This window comes from Centrocercus urophasianus, unplaced genomic scaffold (assembly GCF_019232065.1).
Source record: "Centrocercus urophasianus isolate 14NV4802_14NV808 unplaced genomic scaffold, USGS_Curo_1.0 seq_11, whole genome shotgun sequence".
Taxonomy (NCBI): Eukaryota; Metazoa; Chordata; class Aves; order Galliformes; family Phasianidae; genus Centrocercus; species Centrocercus urophasianus.
Genome location: NW_024884253.1, coordinates 39,687,556 through 39,712,093, shown reverse-complemented (window position 1 = coordinate 39,712,093; position 24,538 = coordinate 39,687,556). Strand labels below are relative to the sequence as shown.

General features: G+C 40.9%; 2 protein-coding genes across 4 annotated transcripts in view; one reads left to right on the top strand and one right to left on the bottom strand.

Moving 5' to 3' along the window:
- SPIDR (scaffold protein involved in DNA repair) overlaps positions 1 to 4,013 on the top strand; it is a 210,683-nt gene extending 206,670 nt beyond the window's left edge. The window contains exons 21-22 of one of the 3 annotated variants that reach the window (XR_006171760.1): positions 551 to 658; positions 2,871 to 4,013. The gene's annotated coding sequence lies outside the window, so the exon portion shown is untranslated. Of the gene's footprint in view, positions 1 to 550 lie in introns of all 3 variants that reach the window. The other 2 variants (XR_006171761.1, XR_006171758.1) reach the window with 2 other exon arrangements.
- PRKDC (protein kinase, DNA-activated, catalytic subunit) overlaps positions 1 to 24,538 on the bottom strand; it is an 83,188-nt gene that overhangs the window by 4,277 nt on the left and 54,373 nt on the right. The window contains exons 60-80 of the mRNA XM_042835811.1: positions 23,705 to 23,836; positions 22,383 to 22,562; positions 18,857 to 19,065; positions 18,305 to 18,443; positions 17,144 to 17,332; positions 16,427 to 16,651; positions 16,048 to 16,156; positions 15,270 to 15,384; positions 13,258 to 13,447; positions 11,852 to 12,026; positions 11,579 to 11,769; positions 10,127 to 10,307; positions 9,439 to 9,599; positions 8,043 to 8,254; positions 6,834 to 6,921; positions 6,033 to 6,176; positions 4,443 to 4,647; positions 3,831 to 3,898; positions 3,345 to 3,565; positions 2,957 to 3,049; positions 882 to 971 (exon numbers count right to left, since the gene is read on the bottom strand). Coding sequence (XP_042691745.1) covers positions 882 to 971; positions 2,957 to 3,049; positions 3,345 to 3,565; positions 3,831 to 3,898; positions 4,443 to 4,647; positions 6,033 to 6,176; positions 6,834 to 6,921; positions 8,043 to 8,254; positions 9,439 to 9,599; positions 10,127 to 10,307; positions 11,579 to 11,769; positions 11,852 to 12,026; positions 13,258 to 13,447; positions 15,270 to 15,384; positions 16,048 to 16,156; positions 16,427 to 16,651; positions 17,144 to 17,332; positions 18,305 to 18,443; positions 18,857 to 19,065; positions 22,383 to 22,562; positions 23,705 to 23,836 — 3,317 coding nt within the window. The remainder of the gene's footprint in view (positions 1 to 881; positions 972 to 2,956; positions 3,050 to 3,344; positions 3,566 to 3,830; positions 3,899 to 4,442; positions 4,648 to 6,032; positions 6,177 to 6,833; positions 6,922 to 8,042; positions 8,255 to 9,438; positions 9,600 to 10,126; positions 10,308 to 11,578; positions 11,770 to 11,851; positions 12,027 to 13,257; positions 13,448 to 15,269; positions 15,385 to 16,047; positions 16,157 to 16,426; positions 16,652 to 17,143; positions 17,333 to 18,304; positions 18,444 to 18,856; positions 19,066 to 22,382; positions 22,563 to 23,704; positions 23,837 to 24,538) is intronic.

Sequence of the window (24,538 nt, the reverse complement as noted above, 5' to 3'; positions counted from 1 at the left end):
CAATGTGCAGTGGTCACATTTACACCAGAAAATAGTGCCACAGAAGGGGAGACAAAACAGCTGGTGCCGAGGACACTCATGCACACATCCAGGGGAGGGAGGGTGACTGCTTTGGGCCAGCTCAGGTCCACTGCTACAAGGAGAGTGCTTGCAGGCAGCTGAAGGCACTGGGGCAGACTTCCAGTTGAGTTTCATTGGAAAGCAGCACCACGCTGGCTTGCATCGCTGAGCTGTCCCTGAGTACATGAGGTAAGCGGCAGTAACCGGGAACGTACTCCAAAAGCACATTCCTGATCTGAATGAAAATGTTAATGTAGACACACTCAGATAAACGAGTCAAAGCTCTCCCCAAAGAAGCAAGAAACTTCTGTTTAAGCATCACCTGTTTAAGAAGGTTATGAGCTCATCAAAATGCTCCACGGGGAACCTTTCCTTCCCCAGCACAGTATGAGACTTGAGCAGGTGCAGAAGTTCCTTTGAGAGGATGCTCACATCACATATTCTGAACTTATTAGTGAATCATAGTGGCATTCTCTCTGCCCAACTTCAGCAGGTGCTCTGGCTCTCAGGCAGCCTACCTGAGACCATAATCAGGAATAAGATACTCAGAAAAGACAGCTGAAGAAGAACATCTGCTTCTAGACACTGTCGTAAAGAGGTGAGCAAACTTGTGGAAGCATTCCTGTACTCTACTAGCATTTTATTAGCACTAAAGTCCTCCTGCAGAACATCTCATGTTAGGCAAAGCAGTCTAACACACGAGCAAAAAATAGGTCTAGGCAGCATACTATAAAAGTAGATTACTTTTTCTTGGCTGTCCTACAATTGTGTGTATGTATGCATGGTCTGTATACTTTACATGCAGTTGTCCTAAAACTTACTTGTACATAGCAGCGTATCGAGATAAGCCTTGTGCCTTCCCACCCATTTTGGACAGCCAATCATTATAGGCAGCACGAGGTCCTTTTCGGCTGTGGATATAGGAAGGAAAAAAAGCAAAAATGATAAGGTTGATTTCTCTGCATTATCTTACCAATTCTGTACCTGAATATCTGCAGATTGAGCGTGTACTGCTACAAGCCAGGGGATATAGCATGGGAACTGTAACCTGTATTAATTCTATCCTTGCTATGAAAATGATGCACATGCAGTCAGTGCACGTGTTGATCCATCCATCTCTTTCCCCACAGGTTCTAAATGCATTTCAGTCATATTTAATGGAAGATTAGGCATTAATGTCTCAAAGACATCGATTTCCAACAGGTGCCCTAAAAATCAGAAGCTGCCTTGAGAACAAAGACCTAAAATAACCTCTCCAGGGAAGAAAAAATGTTTTTTCCATGATGTCTTATCCACCTGAGAGGCATTATGCTGCCTGCCCCATAACACTGTTTTTTGTCCATCCAAGCAGATAAGGAGTGCAGAAGGCAGTCTGTTATCTTTTCAGCATGTACAGGAGGGAAGGAAAGGGAACTTGGAGGACTTAAGTATTAATCCAGACTTCATTAGTTACACTACCTACAACTTTTTTTTCCCCTCTCATCTTATCTGCATACATTATTATGCTAGCCATTAAACTGCTGTAGAACTGGTCTGTTTTACAGAAACAGCAACTGAGTTGAACAGCCATCTGTTCTCCCTCCAGAACAATAAGGTTGAACTAGATGAGCTCAGTAGTCTTTTCCAACCATCAGCCCATCACCATCATGCCCACTAAACCTGCTAGCCATATTCTGAGGTATAGAGATCCTTTTCATTTAAGAAATATTTGTCATTTATAGACTGAGTAGCCCATCACTATGGACAAAAGACTTGAAAACTTCAGGCATTTATTCACCCTCGCTCCAACTGAAATACTGCCTGTAAGAATTTCAGAGTCCTCCTTTAGGAGTGCTGCTGTTCATCCACAGCTCAGTGCAAGTGTCCTAACTGATTCAGCTGAAGAGTTTCAAGTCCATTCACAATAACAAAACTCTGTGTGTGATAAATCATCAACTGTTTTTAGAAAGATACGGATAATCTACATTTAGAGTATTAGAAACCTCCCCTCATGAGAAGCTTCCAAGCAAGTCCTCTTCCTCTTTCAGTAATTGAAGTGGGATCAACATTAACGCTGTTGCTCACTGAAACAAACTAGATACCAGTGATGAGGGAACTGTAGTCATTCCTAAAGGCTCAGTCAAAAATCAACTGTAGAAACAAAGGCTCTTTGCAGTCCAACCTGCACACTGGAACTTCCTCCAGTAAGAAGGAGAACTAGTAAAAATAATTGATGACAACTCTTGGACAGGCCCAAACAGAGAGCATGCACTAAGGAAAGAAGTCAGTAAATGAAACCACGTTTCTAAATTCCAGGACAGAAATTGAATATATAGAAACTTCCAGGCTGACATGCTAAAATCAACCCATTTTACAAATATTCATCCCTTGATTACAAGGAGACATAAAGCTCACTTATTCACATCCAGCCTTTGTACACAGCCAGAGACAATGTTCTTTCACAGCTGTGTTTTGCATATCTGCCAATTTCCTCCATCCTGGACTCACTGCTGAATGCAGCCTCTGAACAGGTCTGTCTCTGCTCCCCCATCTCCTCTCCTCCCCTTTGCTGACCGACGTCCATTTCCTGCCCGATCAAATCAGGAGATCAAAATCCTTCGCTTGTAAAAAATCAATCTGCTGATAAGGAAATGGTGATGATAACGACGTCACACACGATTATAAGCCTCTTGTTTAAACAAGCTGGGTGGAGGATATTCCAGGTACAGCGGTACTCATTAAACAAACAGTTGCTAATTACTAATTTGGGTCAGGAAGTACAGAGTGCCTCCTTGCTTATAGGTACTTTTTTTTCTTTTCTTTAAATAAAGGAAACAAGAGGCCACAAGATGGTCAGTATCACAATGAATCCATTAGCAGGAATCCCTTTAGAAGAGACAGCAAAGCCAAACATCACCTGTTATAGTTGGTGTCTTCCTCTTCAGTCATGCTGTTCCTCAGGAATTCTTTCAAAGTACAGGTATTTTCCAGCCACTTGATGAGTCCCAGCCTGGAACAAAAGTAATCAGAGACATGAACAAGTAGCTTAGAGTCAGAACAACACAGAATTGGAAGCAATGCATTCTAGTGTCTGCTAAAAGACCGAAGAAAGCTGCCAATTTAAATATACTCTGAGATACAGTTTCCAGACAAAGCAGTTTCAAAAGGAAAAAAATAAATACAAAAGCAAGCCAAGACCCAAAACACTCCTGAACCAGAATCTGGCACACAAAGACCGTACTTTCCAACATTGCAACAACAGATGTTATTATAAGAATTTCTGCCCCTTCAAGATAAAATCCTACCTTGTGGTCATGGGGATGACCTGGTAAGTTTTCAACTGCATATTCCTTTGGCTGCAGGCAGCGTCTCGGGAAAGGACGATGTTCATGACATCAAACAGCTGCTCAACGCGTTGGTCTTGTCGCAGGTCTTCTCCACCTTTGACAAGAAAAGGATGCTCCTGCTCATCGCTGCCTCGGATTGTTATGCGCTTGGGTTTCCTCAAGGATTCCAATACCATTATCTTGGAAGACAGGAAAAAACAAGTATTTGTGACACAAGATTTGGTCTGACAGAATCACTACTGAAATTAAGCCTCTCTGGCGTTCCCAGATGGCACAATGAAGTTGCTCAATTACTACTCAAAGACTGAAGAAAGTTCTGCAAAACAGCATTTAAGTGCTCCTCGATGTGTACACAGCAACCACCTTTCTATTGTCAAATTCTGCAGACCGAATAGGGCCACAGGTGCACAACACCAGAACTGGAACTCAAGCTCACCAACATACCCGTTCATCAAACCCAGAGATCTTCACATGGTACTCTGGCAGAGGTTTTCCCTTCCCATCGTACTGACCTGTGGGGGGGTGGGGATGAGGAAAGGAAAAATTGACACGGTTTGATTTTCAATATTAACAGCAGTATTTTTTAAAGTGTGTTTAATAATAGAAAAAAACTCTTCTAAATATTTTGTTCAATTGACAAAATTATATCTTTCAAGAAAATATATGAAAATACATAAAAACCCATTTTCATTACACATTTTTATCTTCAAATTACCAGTAGTCTTCCCTTCTTTAGCAGTTAGATTTTCAAATCTTAACAGTTTGAGAGGAAACATCCTTGCTGAATTTGAATTAAGCATATATTAGATCTAACCCTCAGATTTTCCTGGAATCACGCCTTTAAAAGAATGCTTTAGGTTAGAGATGTGATTTTTGATAGTTTTTTTTTTTTTAAATTGGAAGAACAGATTTAAGAGATTGAGTAACAGTTATTTCAGAATACTTCTGTGTAAGGTGAGAACGAAGGGCCACACAGCCAACATAAGCAGCAGAGATCAGAAGCAGCAGCTTTCTTGGATGAGACATTTCCAACATCACCACTGAAAGGGAACTTACCAGGGACCTCCAGCTCACTCCTCAAGAACTCAGCTCTGAATTCACTCATCCATGGTGAACACTCTTTCAGGTTTGCAGGTTCTTTATGGGCTTTGTTCATTTTTGTGAGCAGAGATGTTGTGATCTCATTAAAATCACTGGCCTTCATATTCAACAGCTTTGAACCGCCTTTTCCAAAATGACTGTCAAAATCCTTCCCAAAAGCCTGAGGTTCATTCACAGACACGAATCCCATTAGGACAGTGCTTGGAACTCCCCAGGAACACTACAACAGTACTTTCCCATCCAGACACAGTTTCATCTGTCCTCCTGAAACATTTCCATCTTTCTCTTGCTCCAAATCTTTTCCTCCATCAATTTCTATCCTGTCAGAACCCTTACAATGCCTGTTTCATAGACCCCCACCAGCTGCTAGCAACAGAAATACTGACAGTTCCCAACCCCGATGATACCAGAGCTCCACAGAATTGGACCACAAACCTTTTTGCTATGTCTAAACCAGAAGCCTATCCCTCTTTCCCTCTTCCAGCTACAGCTGGATTTTGGGTCAGCATATCAATAATGCTGCTTGTTACACTTAGAGAATCACAGAATATCCAGAGTTGGAAGAGGCCCAGAAGATCATCAAGTCCAACTCCTACCTAGTCCAAGAGACTACTGAACTGACCCAGAACATTTTCACTCTCAGCAGGATCTGGGACAGTACCTCCCATTCCCTCTTGTTTTCAAAGCACACCTTAAGCTACAAGACCTGTGGTCTTATCTCCTGGCTCCCAAAAATACAATTACTCACACATTCCCTCGATAAGCCATTCATAGATGTGATTTCTTAACTGTGCAGTTTAATCAAGGACTTCTGAAGCCAATAGTGGAGTTCTTCCAGATGAGAAAAGCATAAGGGTCAAAAACAGGACAAAGGCCAGTTGTCCTGTTCATTGCAGGAGTTGGACTAGATGATCTTTAAAGATCCCTTCCAAATCTAAGGATTCTATGATTCTGTGAAGTTGTGGGTCTGATAAGGCTGCTGTGTGAATGGATAGATCAATAGTTTGTCTTCTTAACAACAACTTACACTCATTAAGCTTTCCTGCTGGCTCTTGACTCTTCACAGCTGATGTTTCCACAGAACTATCACAAATCAAGAGCTTGCTCTTGAGTTGCAATAATCAAATCAGCTCAGATCCAAACAATTTACATGCAAATTAGACTTGGGTTTGTGCTTTTTTCTTCTTCACACATCACTTTTTTTTTTTTTTTTCTTTACACCAACTCTCACTATTCTAGATCTCAATTCATTTTGCAAAATCCTTTCTGTAATTCCAGATCTCTGCTCATGATCACAGAGAATCCCAGGCTGAGGACCTGGGGCGGCAGCGGGACCACAGAGCCTGCGGGGCGGTCATGAGGGAAAGCTGAGCCATTCCAGCTCCATAGCTCCCAACAATGAAATCCTGAAGTCCTAAACTCCATCTCTTGCTTCACCTAGTCCTGCTGCACGTGTGGAATCTGTGATCTGGCTCCTCTCCTTTGACTTGCTAGAGCCCTTTACAGAAGCACACAGTGCCAGTGCTATTCAGTCACCATGCGTACCTGAACAAACTGTTTCCTCAGCCATCCAAGGCCAGGAGTCTTCACATCTCCCAAATTCTTGTACATTCCTTCATACATTTCCTTAAGTTTCATTTTATTCCTCTGAGTTTTTACAAGTTCATTTCTGACATCCTCAACCCAGTCCTGAAAGCAGAAGGAATCAGATGAGTGCTGACAAAAACTCGTTGGTAATTGGTTCAGACTGCACTTGGGTTACTGCGTGCACTAACGGTCAATTAACATGTCTTTTGAACGTCAGATAAGCAAACAACAGTCTGTGCAAACATTGTCCTCTCCTTCTGTTTCTTGAGAAAAACGTCTCTACTTTCTAACATAACGATGTTTACTACCACAGTGTCTGCTACAAATTAAGAAAGCCCCCATAGGGCCAACAGTCAGATCAAACACTAAACGAGAGAGTTCTTGACACAGCAGGTTCACAATGCAGGCAGGAGCACTCAGCAGTGAGCAGGCAAAGGGCACAAGGACTCCAGCAGACAGAAACTGTCATGTCCATAAACACTAACTCTTAAAACGTAACAGTTTGGGAACAATGAAGCAGGACTGACTGCAGGGCAGCACAAAGACCCCAGAAAGAGAAAGCTGAGGAGGATGACTGCAAAGCAGTCAGCTGGCAGAAGGAATGAGGAGCAGCATGAGGAAAATCTCATAGAGCACCCTAGCATCGGTGCCAGTCTTATGGGGAGAACCACTTCCTGCAGCTGTAGCATCTCCACCCTGCACTTTCTTTCCTAAGCACAGTGTGGGGAAAGAAGGGGGGAAAGCAGTAATACACTTTACCTTAAAAAGCATTACAGGATTAGAGAGCTGTTCCAGGGAGTGAATAAAATCTTGAACTACTCCTCCTCTGTCCAACTTGTTCTTGATGCTTTAAAAGAAAGAACTGCATCACAACTCAGCAGAAACTACCATCACCTAGCCTGCCAATAAGCCATGATACACAGCAGCTGCTACATCCACTAATTGAGTAATGCTATTTGGGGGGAGGAGCGGGCACAAATGAGGACGACTCAATTCTCCTGGGCTGTATAAGTGTTAATTATTGGCTGTCCTCACTGTGCTGCTCCTAATTTCTTGGTAATTAAGTGCCCTGCTATAAAAAACTGCCACTTGGTGGGGTAATAGTTAGCACTCTTACAACAGAAACTGGCATTTAACAAGACCTGTCAGGACAGTTATTCAAGGACAATAAAGTTTGTGAAGCACAAGCCTTTCCCTTCTAGTTTTACATTAAGATTTTCAGCAAATACATCAGAAATTTGAGAAAATGCAATGGAGCACCTAAAATTGTTGTAGCAGTTCTACAGCACTGTGTGACACAAGCTGACTTTTGCCTGGGGATTAATTTAGGTTTTATTGCATGGCAAGGTGGGGAAGGTAGGGCTTGAAGGCTTGTACTGTGCACTGAGCAAGCGGAGAAGAAACCAATGGAAAGCTGCTGTTTCCCAGAAGATAATGTTCACCCATTTCACTGTCAATCTCTGAAATCTGGTGGGAGCCTTTATTCTATTCAAACATCTCTGCTCTCTCTCCTGGTGTTACAAAGACTAAAAGTGTCCAAGCCAGCTCTGTCTCCATCCCTGATGGGTTTTGGCTGTCACTGCTGTGAAATCTACTGCAGCAGGAATATAACCATGCACCAGGTTTCCCTTCAGCCTCAGCAGAGCAGGAAAAGGAAGAAGAAACTTTCGACTAACACAGAGCTCCCAGGAAAAAGGAGTTCCTTCTCCGCAATCTTCCAACTTCCCACAGTCTGGGGACTCCATGTACTCAATACTGCTGTAAGCAATCAGGCTGCCTACCTGAGTGTGTCTAATGCTGAGTGAGTTCATGCACTGATTTTCCCTATGCCTTTGAATCAAAGCACAGTGTGTGTGGGACTGCCCCCTAATGCCTCTCTCATGCTTCCTGAAGAAAACAGTTTCTTTAAAACAAACCCATCCACACCTGCATCCAAAATACACAAAGAACTGCTGATCACAGATTCACCTTGCTACGAACTCCTTGTTCTTACAGCCTGCTGCGGTATCTTTGAAGCAGAAACTCTCACTGCTGATCATGAACGGGTAGATGACTGCCTGCGGGTAGGTATCTGCGATCTCTTCAACAGTGTGCTGCACAGCCACTGCTTCATCCTTGTCAAGGAGTGCCATCATCTGGCTAATCCAACCGATGAACTGCCAGCAGGGAACTGAAGAAAGCTGCAAAACAGACACTGCTTTCAATGCTGGTCATCCTTATGGCTACCAAACAGAGCAAACAACCAAAATTGCTCCGTGTCCCAGCTTGACAGACAAACACAAAAGTAAAACAGAGAACATCAACTACCTTCACAAAACATCTCCCACTGAAGCAGAGCTTCATTACTACAACTACTGCTACTACTACATAGGTGTCCCATTGCAAAGGCTCATATCAATTTTGAAATGAATACTACATTCTCTTTGCTTGTGATGACAACAGGATGGACTCTGACTCCTCTTCCCGCCTCATCACTTCCTACCTTTCTAATGGAGTTTAAGTTTAATGAATTGCCAGAATTGACTGCACTGAAAGAGAGGTGAGGACAAAAACACCCAAAGAACTTCTCTTGTGGGTGAGGTTTATTGGCTGGGGCAGGAATCAGGTTCTGGTTTACCACCAGAGTTCCACTGTAGCCACACCGTGTCCACTTCAGCCATGTTTGCTATGTTTTTGGTCTCTTGAGGTGAGTATGCCATATTTCTGCAACTCTCACACCTAAAGTTTTCCCTCTGACAGGGCAGAGGAAGCACTCTGAGCACCAGCATGATGAAACAGGCTTGAAAACACAGGCAAGCCAAGACAGGAGCAGGCACGAGCCAAAGAGAGCTCAGCTTATCTGTGCCATGACACAGAAGGAAAGGCACATGACATCCTGGCATCCAGCTGTAATAAAGGAACAGGAAATGGAAGGGAGGAAGTGGGAAATACAAATGACATGAAGCTGCAGTAAAGCTCTGCAATGAAGCAGGACTGAGAGAGATGGGAGAAGTGGAAAACAAGTGGAGAAGCTGGTGGTTTCCTGCACGTAGGGGGAAAGCCTACAGACACAACTCTCTTAATCCAATCCAGTTTTATCAGCCCATGCAGATGGTTCAGGAAAAAAAAAAATTCACTTTTCCAGCAGCTCTCAAACTAATATTTGGAATCAGTACAATGACAAAAATTCAACTTTAAAAAGCTTGTGACCATATTAATTACACTCAACAAGCCAGAGAAGAACAAGGAACAAAGATAAAATTTATCTGGTTCACTTGCAGCAAAATTCACCAGCATAACCTCTCTGTCCATCCAACCCCCACCTCCCACATTTTAAATTCCATTTACAGCAACACTGGCTGCCAGGAGAATGGAAGCAACTCACCTCTCGTGTCACCAGACCCAGTGTCTCTGCAGGATATCTTTCAATTATTTGTAGCAGTCGAGGAAACCTCAGCCTGGCTTCTCTGGAGTTCAGTTTTAAAGCTTTTATCATTTTCTCCACCACAATAGCTGGGAATAGCTGCAGATCTGCAGTGTTAATTTCTGCCAAGAGATATTAAACAAAAGTTATCAGAAACACCATCACTTGTTTCATGGCTTTGATCATCTGGAACATTCTTCTCCACTATTCAGCATTTTTTCTTCCGGTGCATTTTGTATTTTTACTTTGTTCTCCTTCTCATCTGTTTGAGCTGTGCAAACCACCAACTTGGGGATGGTAAGGATTAACTTCATGGGAAAGCAGCATCACCTCTGGTAACCAGCCTACTTTAAGTACAGAACTGGTGGTGTGGTCTGAGAAGGAACAAGGGAACCATCTGCTGGATATGATATATATCTCACCAGAGGGAGACTACAAGCAGTTCACTAGCACCAAAGCTAGCAGTTGCAGTGGGGAAAAAAGAACAAACAATAGGACTACCAGTACTGTTGGACTGGAGGACAAAGTGTTCCATTTAAACCCAAGCTGCATTGCTCAGGGAGATCTCCTCCTGGGTATCATGAAAGCTCACAAACGAGCCAAAGAGAGATAAATCCATCTCACGTGCTCAGGGGAAACCCCAACTAACCAAGTGAGCCTTCTTCTTCCTTGCGCAGATGCTGGTCACAGAAACCAACCAAAGTCATATATGCATCAATAACTCCCTTCACGTCAACGTGTTCCATGGAGAGGGACTGCACTTCTTCTTCAGACTTCCTTGCAGCGCTGCTGAAACACTGAAAAGCTCTCTTGTTCAGACCTGCTAATATCTGAAATTTAACCATAAGGGAAAAAAATACATAAATATGTGTATATCACATTGATCATACTTTTCTAACACAGCTCATGTAATGAAGGATTTTGCAAGATTCTTTACAAATGAATGTTTTAAATCAAATGCACACGTCCTCATGCTGCTGGCAAGCTTAACCACCTCAGGAAGTGCAGCTATTAAATGATACATAAAAAGGGTGGAGAAAAAGTAAGAACAACTGAAAAATGCCATATCTGAAATTAAGCAGCTTGCTCTTCAGGTGGAGAGAGGGACACTGCCAGGGTCAGAGTACTGCTTCATGTTAATATGAAATAAGGCTCTTCAGTCTCATCTTTAGTAGAAATATCTGATATGCCAATCTGATTCATCTGACACAAAAGAAAGCTTTTACACTCATCCTTCAGATTTCCTCACAAAGAATGCTTTTAAAAATTACCTAGCAAATGAAGTTTAAGCTTCTGCTCGAGCTTCTACAAACATGAGAAATGAGAATTTAACTGAAAGGAACCTTGTCTTTATCCATTTTTCTTCAACTACCATTAAAGCCACAAACGAAGAGTTGATTTTTGCTGTTTTATACTGATATGGTTCATATCTAAGACTCCGTATGGTGGCTTTAGGAATTAACAGAAATAAGTCAGCCACAGTACTTTAAATTCTTACTTAGCACAATTTGGCAGACCAAAGGACAGACCAATACGACTTGAGATGCAGCGCAGTCCACCACTGTGATCTTCAAATGTGCACTTCTCTAAGAGACGCAAAGATGGCATATGTTCTGCTTCAAAATGAAAACCCTCTTCCCTTTATCACTAGAACTATTCAAATAAAGTAAGCATAACAGTATTGCTATCAGTATTATAAAGATCTCTTTATGAGATAAGATAGTCTGACAGCAAAAAGCAGCTCAGAAATGCCAAGAGGAAATAGAAGTATTCTTTTGAGTTTTGTGTTCTCAACTTTCTCTTATCATTGTCACGTGGGTGCACTCAGTATGTCTTTCTCTTCCAAACAAAATACAGGAATGGAGAAATGCAAGAACGTTCTCCCACCCAATTGAAATGGCTGCAGTGATGCAGAACATCAAGAGAGCAAAAACCAGCCAGAACAGCAGCCACAGACAGCCCTCACCTCCACAGCTGCTTTTCCTGCAGATATCAGTGCTAATAGCAGGGTTTGATATTCTCTATATCGATCCATATCCTTCCCTACATAGGAACACTACACTGAAATACCAAAAATCTTCCCCCTCTGCCCTCCTTTTACCTTTTCAGGACTCTCAGAACTTTCTCCTGACAGTTCCAATATTTTCCCAGCTTTTTGTTCCTCTATTTGCTCAAAGCATTTTGGATCCTGACTAAGAGTGTTGGCCATGATGCGGTACGTAGTACCCAGCAGAAGATTCTGGTTTCGGAAGGCCATTATGTTCTCATTAAGGTAGTCTGACTTGGTATCTTCTGTTGGAGTTCAAAAACAAAGTCAGCAATTTGACAACAAAGCAGCTTTGTATAATAAACAAAGCAAAGCAAAGCGTGTTACCAAGTAGGGAGATGGTTTTTAACACAGAAAGCACTCGTTCAGGACAACTCTGGCTCTGGCTGCAGCTATGCACGAAGCGGCAGTAAGCACAGTTCCACCTCACCAGCCAGTCCTCCCTCGTTCTGGCCTCTCTGCGCAGGTCCTTCAGAAGCTTCTTGGCAACGGAGAAGCTGTTCTGCATTCAAAGTAAGACAGATTTTTCATACAACATGTCTGAAAAGAAAATCTTTCTGTAATCGGATTAAGAGATGGGAGGATTTCATTAAAATAAGCAAAGCTATGGTAAGATGTGCTTGATGCCCCATCCCTGGAGACTTCCAAGGCAAGGCTGAATTAAGTCCCTGGGCAACTTGATCTAGCTGTGGAGTTCCTGTTCATTAGATTAGATGGCCCTCAAAAGTCCCCCTCCAAGTCTAAAGATTCCATGACTCTGTGAAGAGAGGGCAGCTGCTTGATTGGTGTCATACTGAAAAAACAGATTTGTGCTAATGGAGAAATGAAAAGGAAAAAAGCACAGAGGTTGGGAAAAACTGAGAAAATTAAAATAATTTTACCTGCATAATGAAATAGATATTAACTGTTCTGCAGCACAAACACATATGGATAGTGTAACTCAGTTTATAATCAAGCACACTGCTTACGTATTATGCCTGTGACTGGATGAAACATTTCTATAGTAACACTAAATGATACCTTATTGTTTTATTTTTTTCCTTCAGGAATGAACAGCCTGCAGAGCACTGCTGTTATATTTGGCCATTTACAGTGCTTAAAATCAACCCTGACACTAACTGTAGATTTTTGCAGGATCTCCGAAGAACAGGGAGACTTGGACTTGAATATTTCTGGTCTTGTCTCAAGTTTGAAATACCAAAGTAATTGTAGAAGTCAGATCCAAAACAAAATTTCTAAGTCAGTCAGCTTTAGCTTTTTATATAAATGCTAGCCCCAATATCTAATCATAATATTAATGAAAACCACGATGAAAATAAATCCCTGAATGTTTTACCATTCTTGACTGAAGTGAATGATATTGAGTCTATCTGAATTCGTGTTCCTGTATAGAAGAGATTGTTTGTAAATAAGAGAGCATATTGTTTGGCAACAAGCATCCTATCCATTAATGACTAAGATACTTTATCTGCACTTCAGCATCAGAAACCATCTGTGGATCAAAGGGGCCTTCAGGCACATTTCCAGTAATGACATATTATCATCAAGTTTTTAATTAACTTTCCTCTGTTTTCTCTCTCTGAAGAGCTGAATTTCTTGAGCTTTCAAAATGACCTGGACAACAGGATCAAGCAGAGACAAGCTCTGCCCTTGCAAAAATGCACACTAGTAGACTTAAGATGTTTTCAGTTTGTATTTTCTCACAAAATTGGAAGCTAGCAGACAGTAGGCACCTGTTTCCTGGCACTTTCTATCATCTTCAGTTTCATGTTAAATTTGCAGCTTCTAATCATTGAGTGAATGTCTTCATCCTGTTGATCTACTTCCATTTGGTCTCCAACACCACTTTCTTCATCCACCTCCATACTATCATTGGCCTGATCACAGAGAAATTTCTCTTGCAGCTTATCAAGAAAGAAGCACCTGCACAATGACAAGAGCACAAATCACTCTGGCACCCAGGCAAGGGAATATATGTCCCAAAGCGTTGAACTTTGACAGCAAGAGAAAAAAAGCTAAGAAGAAATGGCAAATTATAGTAATTTCACATTTAGTAAAGGATAAACGTACTCTGCAAGGAGTCTCAACGTAACAAGCAGGGACAGGTTGACCCTGAGAGCATTCCAGGATCTTTAATCAATGAGATTACGTAGCGGAAAACATTCCTAATAGAGTGGGATCTTCCGTTGGTTTGTTCTTTTAAGCATAGCTACAACCACCTCCAAGTTCACCTAGCCATAGCTTCAGTTCCAAACTGACAGAAGTGTGCCAGGCTGTGTTTCATGCAAAGCAGGAATTCAGTACATACAATGCTGAGGCATGTAAACAAGGCACTTTAAAATCTGCATTGCAGAAGAAAAAAAAAAAGTAGTGACTGTACTCAGATTCTTAAAACAGAATTGTGTGAACCAGTGCTAACTCCTTTTTATTCTACAATTAACCCAATCTAATTCAATAGCATCTCTCATCATGTAGGCTGTTACTCAGTGCAGGAAAAAATTACAGAATCACAAGGGTTGGAAAAGACCTCCAAGATAATCCAGTTCAATCATCCAGCTACCACTACCGTTTCCCCACTAAGCCGTGTCTCTTAATACCACATCTCCACGTTTCTCGATCACTTCCAGGGACAGTGACTGACTCTCCCACCTCCCTGGGCAGCCTGTGCCACTGACCACTCTTCCAGAGAAGAAATGTTTCCTAATATCCAACCTGAACCTTCTCTGGAGCAACTTGAGGCCATTCTTGTCCAATCACTACTTCAGTCAGGAGCAGGCCTTGGCATTGAATAAAGGCACATCTTTTCTAACTAATTTGTGGCAAATTATTTCTAACAGCACATAGAACTGTTTAAGACACTGACAACCATGCAAATCAAATGTTTTGAGACTTTGTAAAGCAGAGCACTACTCCATGTACTCTTCTTCATATTTAACTAATATAAGCTCTTTCCATATCCATGCTTTCCTGAGCCCAAGAGACAGTAAATTAGTGCCCAGAGGGTATCAGAAGAGCTGTTAAATAAACTGTCTCCACAAAAAGTGAAAAACTAAATCTGCGCAGGAAGGCTGGATTGGCATGGAGATGAATACCATGGAGAGAACAGAAAACGTTCAGATGTGAAAAAACATTCGTTTCTTTGGAGCTAATCCACAACAGCCTCTAGAGAAACATTGTTCTTTCTAGCATCAGTTGTGCAGCAGATTACTGCCTTGGTCACTGCAGTGGTCATTAACCCTCCTATAAACATCAGAAGTATGCAGTGTGATAGGGCTGATCTTCTCTTGCACACTCCCCAGCTTTAACACTGACCACAGAGTACGTAAGCATTTTTATCCATAACGTATGAGCCCTTTGGGTGGTGATATATTGAGTTAAATACAGCTAACCTACTCAACTACATGCGGGTGTGTTCAAGGGCTGCTGAAGTGGGACAGCTTGACTTCTTGTCAGCATTTTTGTACTGTGTATGTAGTTGCTGATGCAAAAAAATGCCTTAAGTAACACTTGTTTCCTTATCAAAACGTTGTTTATTCTCCATCTGCTTCTGAAACTCCTTTTTTTTTTCCCATCATGAGTTAGTCTCACAAAAAGCAACCCATTATAAAGCTGATAAGATCACTTAAAAGAAAAGGAATACACTGGATCGGTGGCACCCTCCTTGTAAACAAGCCGTGTTAGAAAAAGCATCTCTCAGAAGTCCACAGTCACACAGAATTTATGCTCACTGAAAATCTCATCTTACCGATTTGTAATGATATCATCCCAGATGTTCATGGGATCCATTTTAGCATCTGGATATCTGCTTGTCCAAGTTCTGAGAAGTCTCTTCAGGGATTTAGCCCGTGAAGTTAAGTTACCTAGAAATCAACATGGAATACTTTAAAAGCATCTAGATCCAAACAGCATGAAAAAGGCCCTAGACCCACACAAAATGTAATAATCAAACCCCAAAAGTGCAGTTGCATTTTTGAATTTGCGTTAAATGCATTATTTTGTGCTGATATTTTTGGTTATTGCTGCAGCACAGAAGATTCAACACGGACATCAAGGTCAGCTGTCACTGCAAATCACCAGCACTAGCTACCTTCAATATGGAAGTATGCTGGAATACAGTGGAACTGTTAATTTAATATATAATTATATTTATGTGCATGAATTAATATTTCATGCCAACCACAGTAGCTATAAATGACATATTTCATCTATCTTTTACCCCTGCTAACTGCTTTGCTACCAGAAGTGACACCAACAAAAACCTTAGTTCATTACTTCCTCATTTAAAGAGATACTTTTATGACAACAGCTAGGCTAATAAAGCTTTGAAAAGAACACCAAATTACCTTGAAGCCTATCTTACACAAATACAATAGTTCTCTGTCAAGAAGACAGTACAAAGTAATTCCAGACCCATGCTCCCTCAAACAGGAGCTCAGTCCTCTGAGCGTGGAGACAAATTACAAGTTCAGAAAATCAGAACTATTCAATACAATGGAAACAAAATAAACTCAATATATATTTACTTGTTTTGGTCATAAAATTGATGAAATCCTGTATTTCTGTCAAAGCTTGTACAGACTGCAGTTTGCTCATTCGACTTTGGTATAACAAAGTATCAATACTGGAATAGCTCTGAAAGGCAAAGGACACAATAAAAGATCTCATATACAGAATTTACAACATGGTCTATTCAGTGCTCTGCAAACTATTCATCTTATGCTACTATAGAATATGCTCTACAATCAAATCTTTTGTGAGTTATTTAATAGACTTATAACCTGACAATGGGTCTGCTTTAAGCAAGTACAGAAGCATATAATCTAGTAGCAGCAACAGCAACAAGTTTCACTGTTCCTTACGTTTATACAGAAAAATCACATCAAGAGCAGCAGTGATTTTTACCTGCATGAAGATCTGCATGCCATTGCCAATGTAATATTTGGCTCTGTCAAAATCATCTTGCAGGATGTAAAGTAGACTAAGCTCTTGGCTGTAATGCATTTCTATCAGAGCTTTCTTCTGTTCTGTCTTCATTGCCTCGTCAATGAAAGTCAGCAAAGTCTGGTCATTTTCCCCATTGAGCAGTAGCTTCAACTTACTGCGTATTATATAGGGCAGATATGTCTCCTGGAAGGTGAAAACGTAGGCTTTATTTCTAGGCACCGAATATTAGATGATCAACTTTTTCTTATCTGTGGCGGATAAAATATATGATAATATTTTCAACTGTTTTCTTAAATTCCCTGAAGATGCATTTCAGTTTGCAAACAGATCAAAGGCAGCCTTTTCTGATAGGCTCTGGAAGTACTCAGTAAATATTGTGAGTCTCTGTACCAGTGATCTGCTAACTCTCAAGATGTGCAAGAGAAGAAGTAACACAGGTAAGTGTCAGCAGCAGTGGCAGTTAAACCTGGCACTGTATGATCAGCCATAGATTCTAGGTCAAAATGAAACATTCTAAAAATAACAGAAGTAACTGCTTCTAATATTTACGTGTAAGGATCTCTGCTAACGTCCATAATTAAATTAACCCAAATTACACAACTGAATTCCAACCACAATCACATTACTGTATATGTGCAGAGACAGTAATGCAGTATCAAAATAACTTGTAAACACCTGATAAAATGGATCATTCCACGTTTTGCTCAAGTCTGGAGGTTTACCACTGTCAATATTAACAGTAGCACAATACTCCAGAGACTTCCACTCTGTGAGGTGGTCATAGCATTCCAGAGATGCAAGTTCCCAGAAGTCTTTCTCTGCTTCAGTTGGGTCCCCATCTTCCCAGTCTTCTTTGGAAAGTGCCTAGGGAATCAATTTAAGGGAGAGGAAAGTTCACAGAATTTTAAATCATGTCAGCTTCTGATCAAGTCAGAATAACTTCAGAATAATAACAGATAACTTCAGAATACTTGATCATCTCTCATAAAAACATTTATCCATTTGCCAGAATGTGGCAGCAATGTTAAATGCAGAAAACTGAAGGTAGTCAGGATTGAAATAATATTTATATAAAAATTTATTTCAGATAGCCATCTTCAGTAAACCCGCATTTCTGAAAACTCTTTAAAAGAATGATAAGAGTTCCTTCTTTATTTGTACCCACAATTGAGATCTGCCATGAACACAGGCAGTTTGCTCTCACAGAGGTAGCATGCCCATGGAGTTCTACTTGTCTGCTTAGGCAAGAATCATAGAATGGCCTGGGTTGGAAGGGACCTTAAGGATCATCAAACTCCAATCCCCCCATCACAGGCGGGGCCACCAACCTCCCCATGTAATACCAGACCAGGCACCCAGGGCCCCATCCAATCTGGCCTTGAACACCTCCAGGGACGGGGCATCCACAGCCTCTGGGCAGCCTGTTCCAGCATTTCACCACTCTCTCTGTGAAGAACTTCCTCCTGACATCCAACCTAATCCTTCCCTTGTTAAACTTAAAACCATTTCCTCTTGTCCTGCTGCTACCTACCCTTTCGAAGACTTGACCCCCCTCCTGTTAATAAGCTCCCTTTAGGTACTGGAAGGCTGCAATGAGGTAAAGGACAGATATGAAGCTTTGTAACAATGAGTTAAAGAGCAGCATGCTTTCTGCTCTGTTCCGTTGTGACTGCTTGTGGCATCTGTTCCCACGTCATTACAGACTTAACCATCAATCAAACAAAACAGAAGGACATTTTGAACAATATGCTCATTCTCAAAACGTTCAGTTTTGGCTTCTTAGCTTTAAGCCATGAGAAAGATTTATGAAACTAAGCATTCTTGTTGTCATTTTACCTCGTCATAACATTTAGCTGCTTCAGCATAATCACTCCTTGCTTCTGCCAGCAATGCTTGCTGTGTAGTTTTCTTAGTCCCAATCTTACCACTGAAAATACCACGAAGGACATCATAATCTCCCAGAGACCGGTAAAGCCTATCAACAAGGAGAAGGGAAAGCTTTTAATCAGTTGAACAGAGGTAAATCAATGCAAATATAAACTACTGAAAATAAAATTTAAAAAACCTACATTCAATCAGCAATAACATTACATATATAAGTAGACAAACTTAATCTTGTAGGAGAATACCTGAACACTGGAAACTTCTGCAATTGCAAGATAGGATGCTTTGTTGCTTTTGTTTTTAGCAGTGTAGCAGCATTGCCAGGGTGAACATCTGTTAAGTCTAATTGCTCTAACAGAAAGACAGTAATTAACCAACAAGAAGTAAAAAGCATGTTGAATTCTAACAAAGAGAAAGACTGAAAAGAAATTCCAGGATCTACAAAGATGCAGTTCTTCACAAGGCAAACCTGACAGGAGTAACTTATCTCAAGCAATAATTTACTTTGCAAGCTCAAGCCATTTGACGACATCTGGAGGAAGCTCCATTCTGCCGCGCATCCGCTTTGACGGGGGCTCCTCTGCAGGGGACAGTGCCATCAGGGCGTGCTCCAGAAGAAGGATGCCTACAGGCTGCTGTAGGCTTGCGAGGCAGCTCGTGCTCACGTTAGCTGAATCCAGCTCCAGCAGCTCTCTGTGCTTGTAACTTATCTCCTGTAAGACAAAACAAGTTGTCTACCTGGTCTAATACATACTGTATAGTTGCTGACAGCTACTTTTCACAGACCAGCCACCTATCCCTTTTGTGAACTCTGAAAAGAGGCAGTAAAATTTCCACAAGTTCCCAACTCTGAAAAAAGAAGGAAAAAAAAAAAAAAGAAAATGCATTTTTTTTTTTTTTTTCTTTGTTGCTGCTCTTAGGACAGAGAACAACCCCTGCGCTTCACTGCCTCTCCAGGGTGAGGACTGAAGCTGCCTCACAAAAGAGAACTGGATGTAACAAGGAACAGTTGCTCTGCACATACACTTCAACCTGCGACACCTGACAGATCTTCCAGATAATTCTCTAAAAAGAATCACACTGAAAGCGGCAAAGAGGAGAGAAATGAACACAGTCATGGTCTGAATCTTCCCCTCTTTTTGCTGATAGTGCGACGCCTGCTACATAGCTGCTATCCTTCCTTAACATAGTACACAGCATATTCTTGCTACCCACCAATGTCTAATTAACCAAGATGAATGCTTCCTAGCCACGCACTTACTCTGTTTTTGCATCCTGAAGATTCTCATTAGACTCATTTATTGGTGCTCATCTAGTCCTGCCTGATTTAAAGACAGGATTTCTGAAATCTTTACCCTTTTGAAGATCAGTTCAACTGCAGAATAACCCTTTCATAAGGATAAACTTTCCTGACTACCCAAAGCTTCTTTTTAATACTTAAGTCATCATGGCCAATACAGACAAATATATCAGATATTTGTACCGTCTGTACATACTGCAAACAGATAAATACGAGTTTGGCTAAAGGAAATCCATTACACATCTTGCAATGCTGAGACTCCTGCCAATTCTATCTGTGCTCAATACAAGAGAGAAAAACGAACAGCTTCTTGTAGCTTCCTGTGTCACAGACCATGTGGATCTCAATGAGGGGCCTGCATATGCTTCAAATGCTATTCAGGCAATTTCAACTACATGTTTCAGACATAAGATATATATACACAGATATCAGTCCTCTGCCAGCTCTTAAGGGTTATATCAGAGATGCAATGCCAAATGCACAACCTAAAAAATTAAGAATAGCTGTGTTAAGGTAAGACTAAAAGCCCTTTACCAAGTATGCTTATGAGAAGTGTAAGAACTGTGCAAATATAACAGTGCATCTGGAGAACACTCTTACAATTTACAGACATCATCCCACATCAAAGGTGGTGACTGTACCATCGCTTATCTTCTAAAAGCAGAGAGAATGTTCTTTGCTTCACACACAGTGTTTTCTGTCTCTGTTTGCACCATACGTTCAAGATAAGGAGGAACAACATCCAAGTCAGCCTAATAGCTGAAGTATTTATATACAATGATACGTCCTTCAGAGGCTAGGGATTTCTACACAGTCTGTATAAACTTATGGAATGGATTTAGGTTCTTTCTCAGCATTTCAGCTGTTTTTTAATCTGTCCTAAAGACCAACCCCAGAGCCTCACAGACAACTTTAAGATTATCCCTGAAGATGGAAACAGCTCCTTTTGTCATCAAGTTACTCTTCTGATGGCAATTTAACCTGTAGAAGACCAAAAGTGAAACAATCACAAGAACGGCGCAGTGAAGCAGGCAGCCTTTCTCACACATGCCAATATTTATTATGCTGTTGGCATACAGGAAGCAGAAACTCTGCTTCCAACTGGCCAAGCCATCAAAAGTGGCAACCTCCACATCACGTGCTCGCTCTCTTTTCCTCTCCCAGCCCTCTCTTCTCAACAATATAAACTTTGTTCCGTGTTGGGAAAAAGACTTCCTCTCACAGTTATGCAGGATGCTCAAATACACAAGCTGAGCCTTGCCTTTGAGCTGCTGTTCTTTCTTTATTCAGCAGGGATGACAACAAGATGCTCTTGGCACTGTTATGAAGTCCATATTTTTGTCTGATAACTTACCTATTTTTTGAATTTTGATTTTCCATCTTTTCAGGTAAAAATGTAGCCCCACACAAAAGCATTTTTAATAGAGTGTAATGGAGAGCATAGTGCAACACAAATAATGGAAATGAGGGAGTATGGCAAAAGGGAATATTAACAGATAGCTATTGTGAGATGCTGGCTCAAAAAATACCAAGACAGCCCAGAAATATCCCCACAGAATTTGACCTTTTATGCAGCTGCACAGAAGAAAGTAAACAACAAATTACACTTTCTCAGATGTATAAATACAAGTACTTAGAAGCAGCCTGTCTATTTGAAAAGCTAGTCTGAACTAGATATTCCTCCTGTATTATGAAAGACATCTATCACCAGAATATTTAGATTTCAGTAACAGAAAGAGGAAACTACTATTTCTCACTCAAAAAAAAAAAAAAGATTGATAGATACAGCACTAAGATCAACACAGATGATATGAAACATTAAATGCAGCGGCAGTGGTTATGTAACAGCACTTGGACAAGCTTTTTTAATTTCTAAAACTTGGGGTAGAATATGAAGTTCACAAACTATTCCAAGCCAGCATATTCTCATAGCATTAGAAGCACAGAAGCACACAGAAACAAATCAGAAAGGCATGAGTTTACTTTTCAATGATGAAGCTGTGATGCACCAACTCAGTCTTTGGCAGAAACAAACCTTTCCCTCATTAGTGAAGATTGCTAAACAACTACCTCAGAAGACCTTATTGAAAAGGCTGCTGAAAAATAAGCAAGAGATGCTAACAACAATCCATCTGACAGCTACTACCCAGAAACGGAAATATCAGCACCACAACATCTGCATAGTTTTGTCAATTTTTCTCACAGCTGATGAAGGGGTAAAGTACATTCTCAACAAGTTTGCTGATGATGCGTAGCTGGGAAGAATGGCTGGCACAATTCAGAAAGGCTGTGCTACCATTCAATGAGACCTGGACAGATTGGACAGATAGGTGGAGAGGAACCTCACTTGTGAGATTCAACAAAATCAAGCATAGAGTCTTGCACCCACCTGTGTACAAATAACCTCATGCATCAGTACAGGTTAGGGGATGACCTGCTGGAAAGGAACTCTGAGGAGAAGGACCTGGGCGTCCTGGTGGATAACAGGTTGGCCATGAACCAGCAGTGTGCCTCCATGGCTAAGGCGACCAATGGGATCCTGGGGTGCATTAACAAGAGCGAGGCAAGCAGATCAAGGGAGGTGATCCTCCCCTTCTACTTTGCCACCGCAAGGCCATACTTGAAGTACTCCATCCACCTTTGCCTAAATTTCAGTAATGTGTACCACTGGTTTTAACACACACTGAGACATTATAGTCCTCTACTTTCATGTCACAGACTAAGATTTACCTGGATGCACGCAATGAATGGTGGGAAGTAAGAAATGCTTGTACTAAGGAAATTATTGAAGTCCTTCAGCAGCTTCTGGATGATGACTTTTTTCTCAGAGAGAATTTTACATTTTTCCACCTCATGAAAAATTCCCCCAAACAAACTGCTGAAGAGTTGCTTGGCAAATGTTGGATCTTTCTGTAAATCGTAAGAAAAGCAATACAGTCACTGAACTTTATGGTGACACAGTAAAATAATAATTAAATTAAGAAATATGAACCATCCTCTAACCCAGCCCCTACATAGATGCTGTTTGGGAGTGGAAAAATTGCTCTGGTGTGCCCAGCTTCTATACTGGCAATTATTTCAGACTTTCTGTACAACAAATTCAAATTCTATCTTAATTTTTCTATATAAACTGGAAGACAATGTAGGCTTTGTGCCAGAGTGTTGGCGGTCAGGGAAAATTTACAGTTTTCACATATTCACAATTCCTGCTACAGAAATCAGAAACTTTGTATCATCTTATGGCCAGAGAAGAGGGCTTTAGGAAAAATAAGCAAAAAAAAACAGAAAACATCAACGTGTAAGAAAATCCAGCCCCCAACATTGAGGGAGCTAGTGGAGAGAGATACATGCAGACAGATGGTACCATCTGAGATTTAAAGGCACTTCTTCAACCCAGGAACACTCTTGCAAATGTAATATAATCCCATACAGTGGTCTATCACAGGACTGGACTTTGGTCTAACTCTTGATCTAAAGTTGTTCAGATAACTCATGACTGCACTACTTCCCCCTTCAGACAGAAATAAGAGACCATCAAAAGAAATCAAATACAAAGATCATCAGGAATACTGTGACATCTCAAACATTGCAAAATATAAGTTCAGCTTATAGTTTCTGCCATTCCCAGATAAGAAAAGGAATATTGGATCAGCTTTACTGACTCATCTAAGTCCAGTACGTCCACAGAACTTCACCTGTACTTTTACCACTGCACTGCAGCCATGTGAAAGAACAAAAGTGACAATTTTGTTATTATACAGTGAGATGTCCTTTCCCAATAATGTCTCTAATTTGTTTCTCAAGCCCGGGAACTCAGAGGCAACAACAGCTGATATCCTAGATGCTCTGTGTTCAATTGCTCAAGTGAGGCAACATACAAGGCATCTTCTCTCATTGCTGCACCAGCCCAGGGGCAGGAGAAACAGTGTCCCTCAAAACAGGCTCTTTGAAAGCACATCATAGTGGCTGATGACAATTTTGAAAGCAGCTGCCCAACTGCACCTCATTGTTCCTCCCAAAACACAGAAATGGCATTCGAAAAGCAGACAGACCTGGGCGAGGCCCTGTAGAGGGGCAATGAGGCTGGAGTGTTCAATCTGGATGTCAGGAAGGTCTCCCACACGGTAACTTCTGTACAAAGTAACCTGGCCATCAAACTTCATCTTCAGCTCAGATTTCATCTCCTGAAATGCATTGCTCATGTTAAAGAAAAAAGTCATGAATTAGAAGGAGCTGTATCTGGACAGGACATAATAAACAAGAGTACTTTTATAGTGTTTTATAAGCTTCTGCCATGATTATTAAACAAGTACTTTAAAGGTGAAATATGGTTAAATGCAAAATAATCTTAATCAGTTAAGAACTCCAAAGTCTCTTCCACAGAGTTACTTTAGCCATTTAATATTAACGTCCTGTAGTTCCTGCTTCCATACACGTAGTACTGAAATGTTTATTTATTTTTTTATTTTTTTAAATGGAGAATAATTACTGTTGAAAGCCAGTGAGCTATTACAGTGTAGTAAATTACTGCCTGCAAGCTGAGTCACACCATGCAATTAGATGAGGGTTCTCAGAGCCTGGCCAAACATGAGCAAAGCAACATGAGGCTGGTAAAGTGACTGTTTTATTTCACACAGTGGGATAGGAAGGGAAAGGAAGGAGGATGATTGGAAGAACTGCTTCCTAATAAAACTTAAACCAAACTGTAATAAAACTGTTGTAAACTAGTGGTTAAAAAGCTGTCTTGCCTGTTGTTGAGGCTTGAAAAAATTCAATTAAATTGAACAAGAATTACTAATACATATACATAAAACTCATCTTTTTTTCTTTTTTTTTTTTCCTTTTCTTTTCACACCATGGACAGGCTATAAAAGAAATCAGCAGTG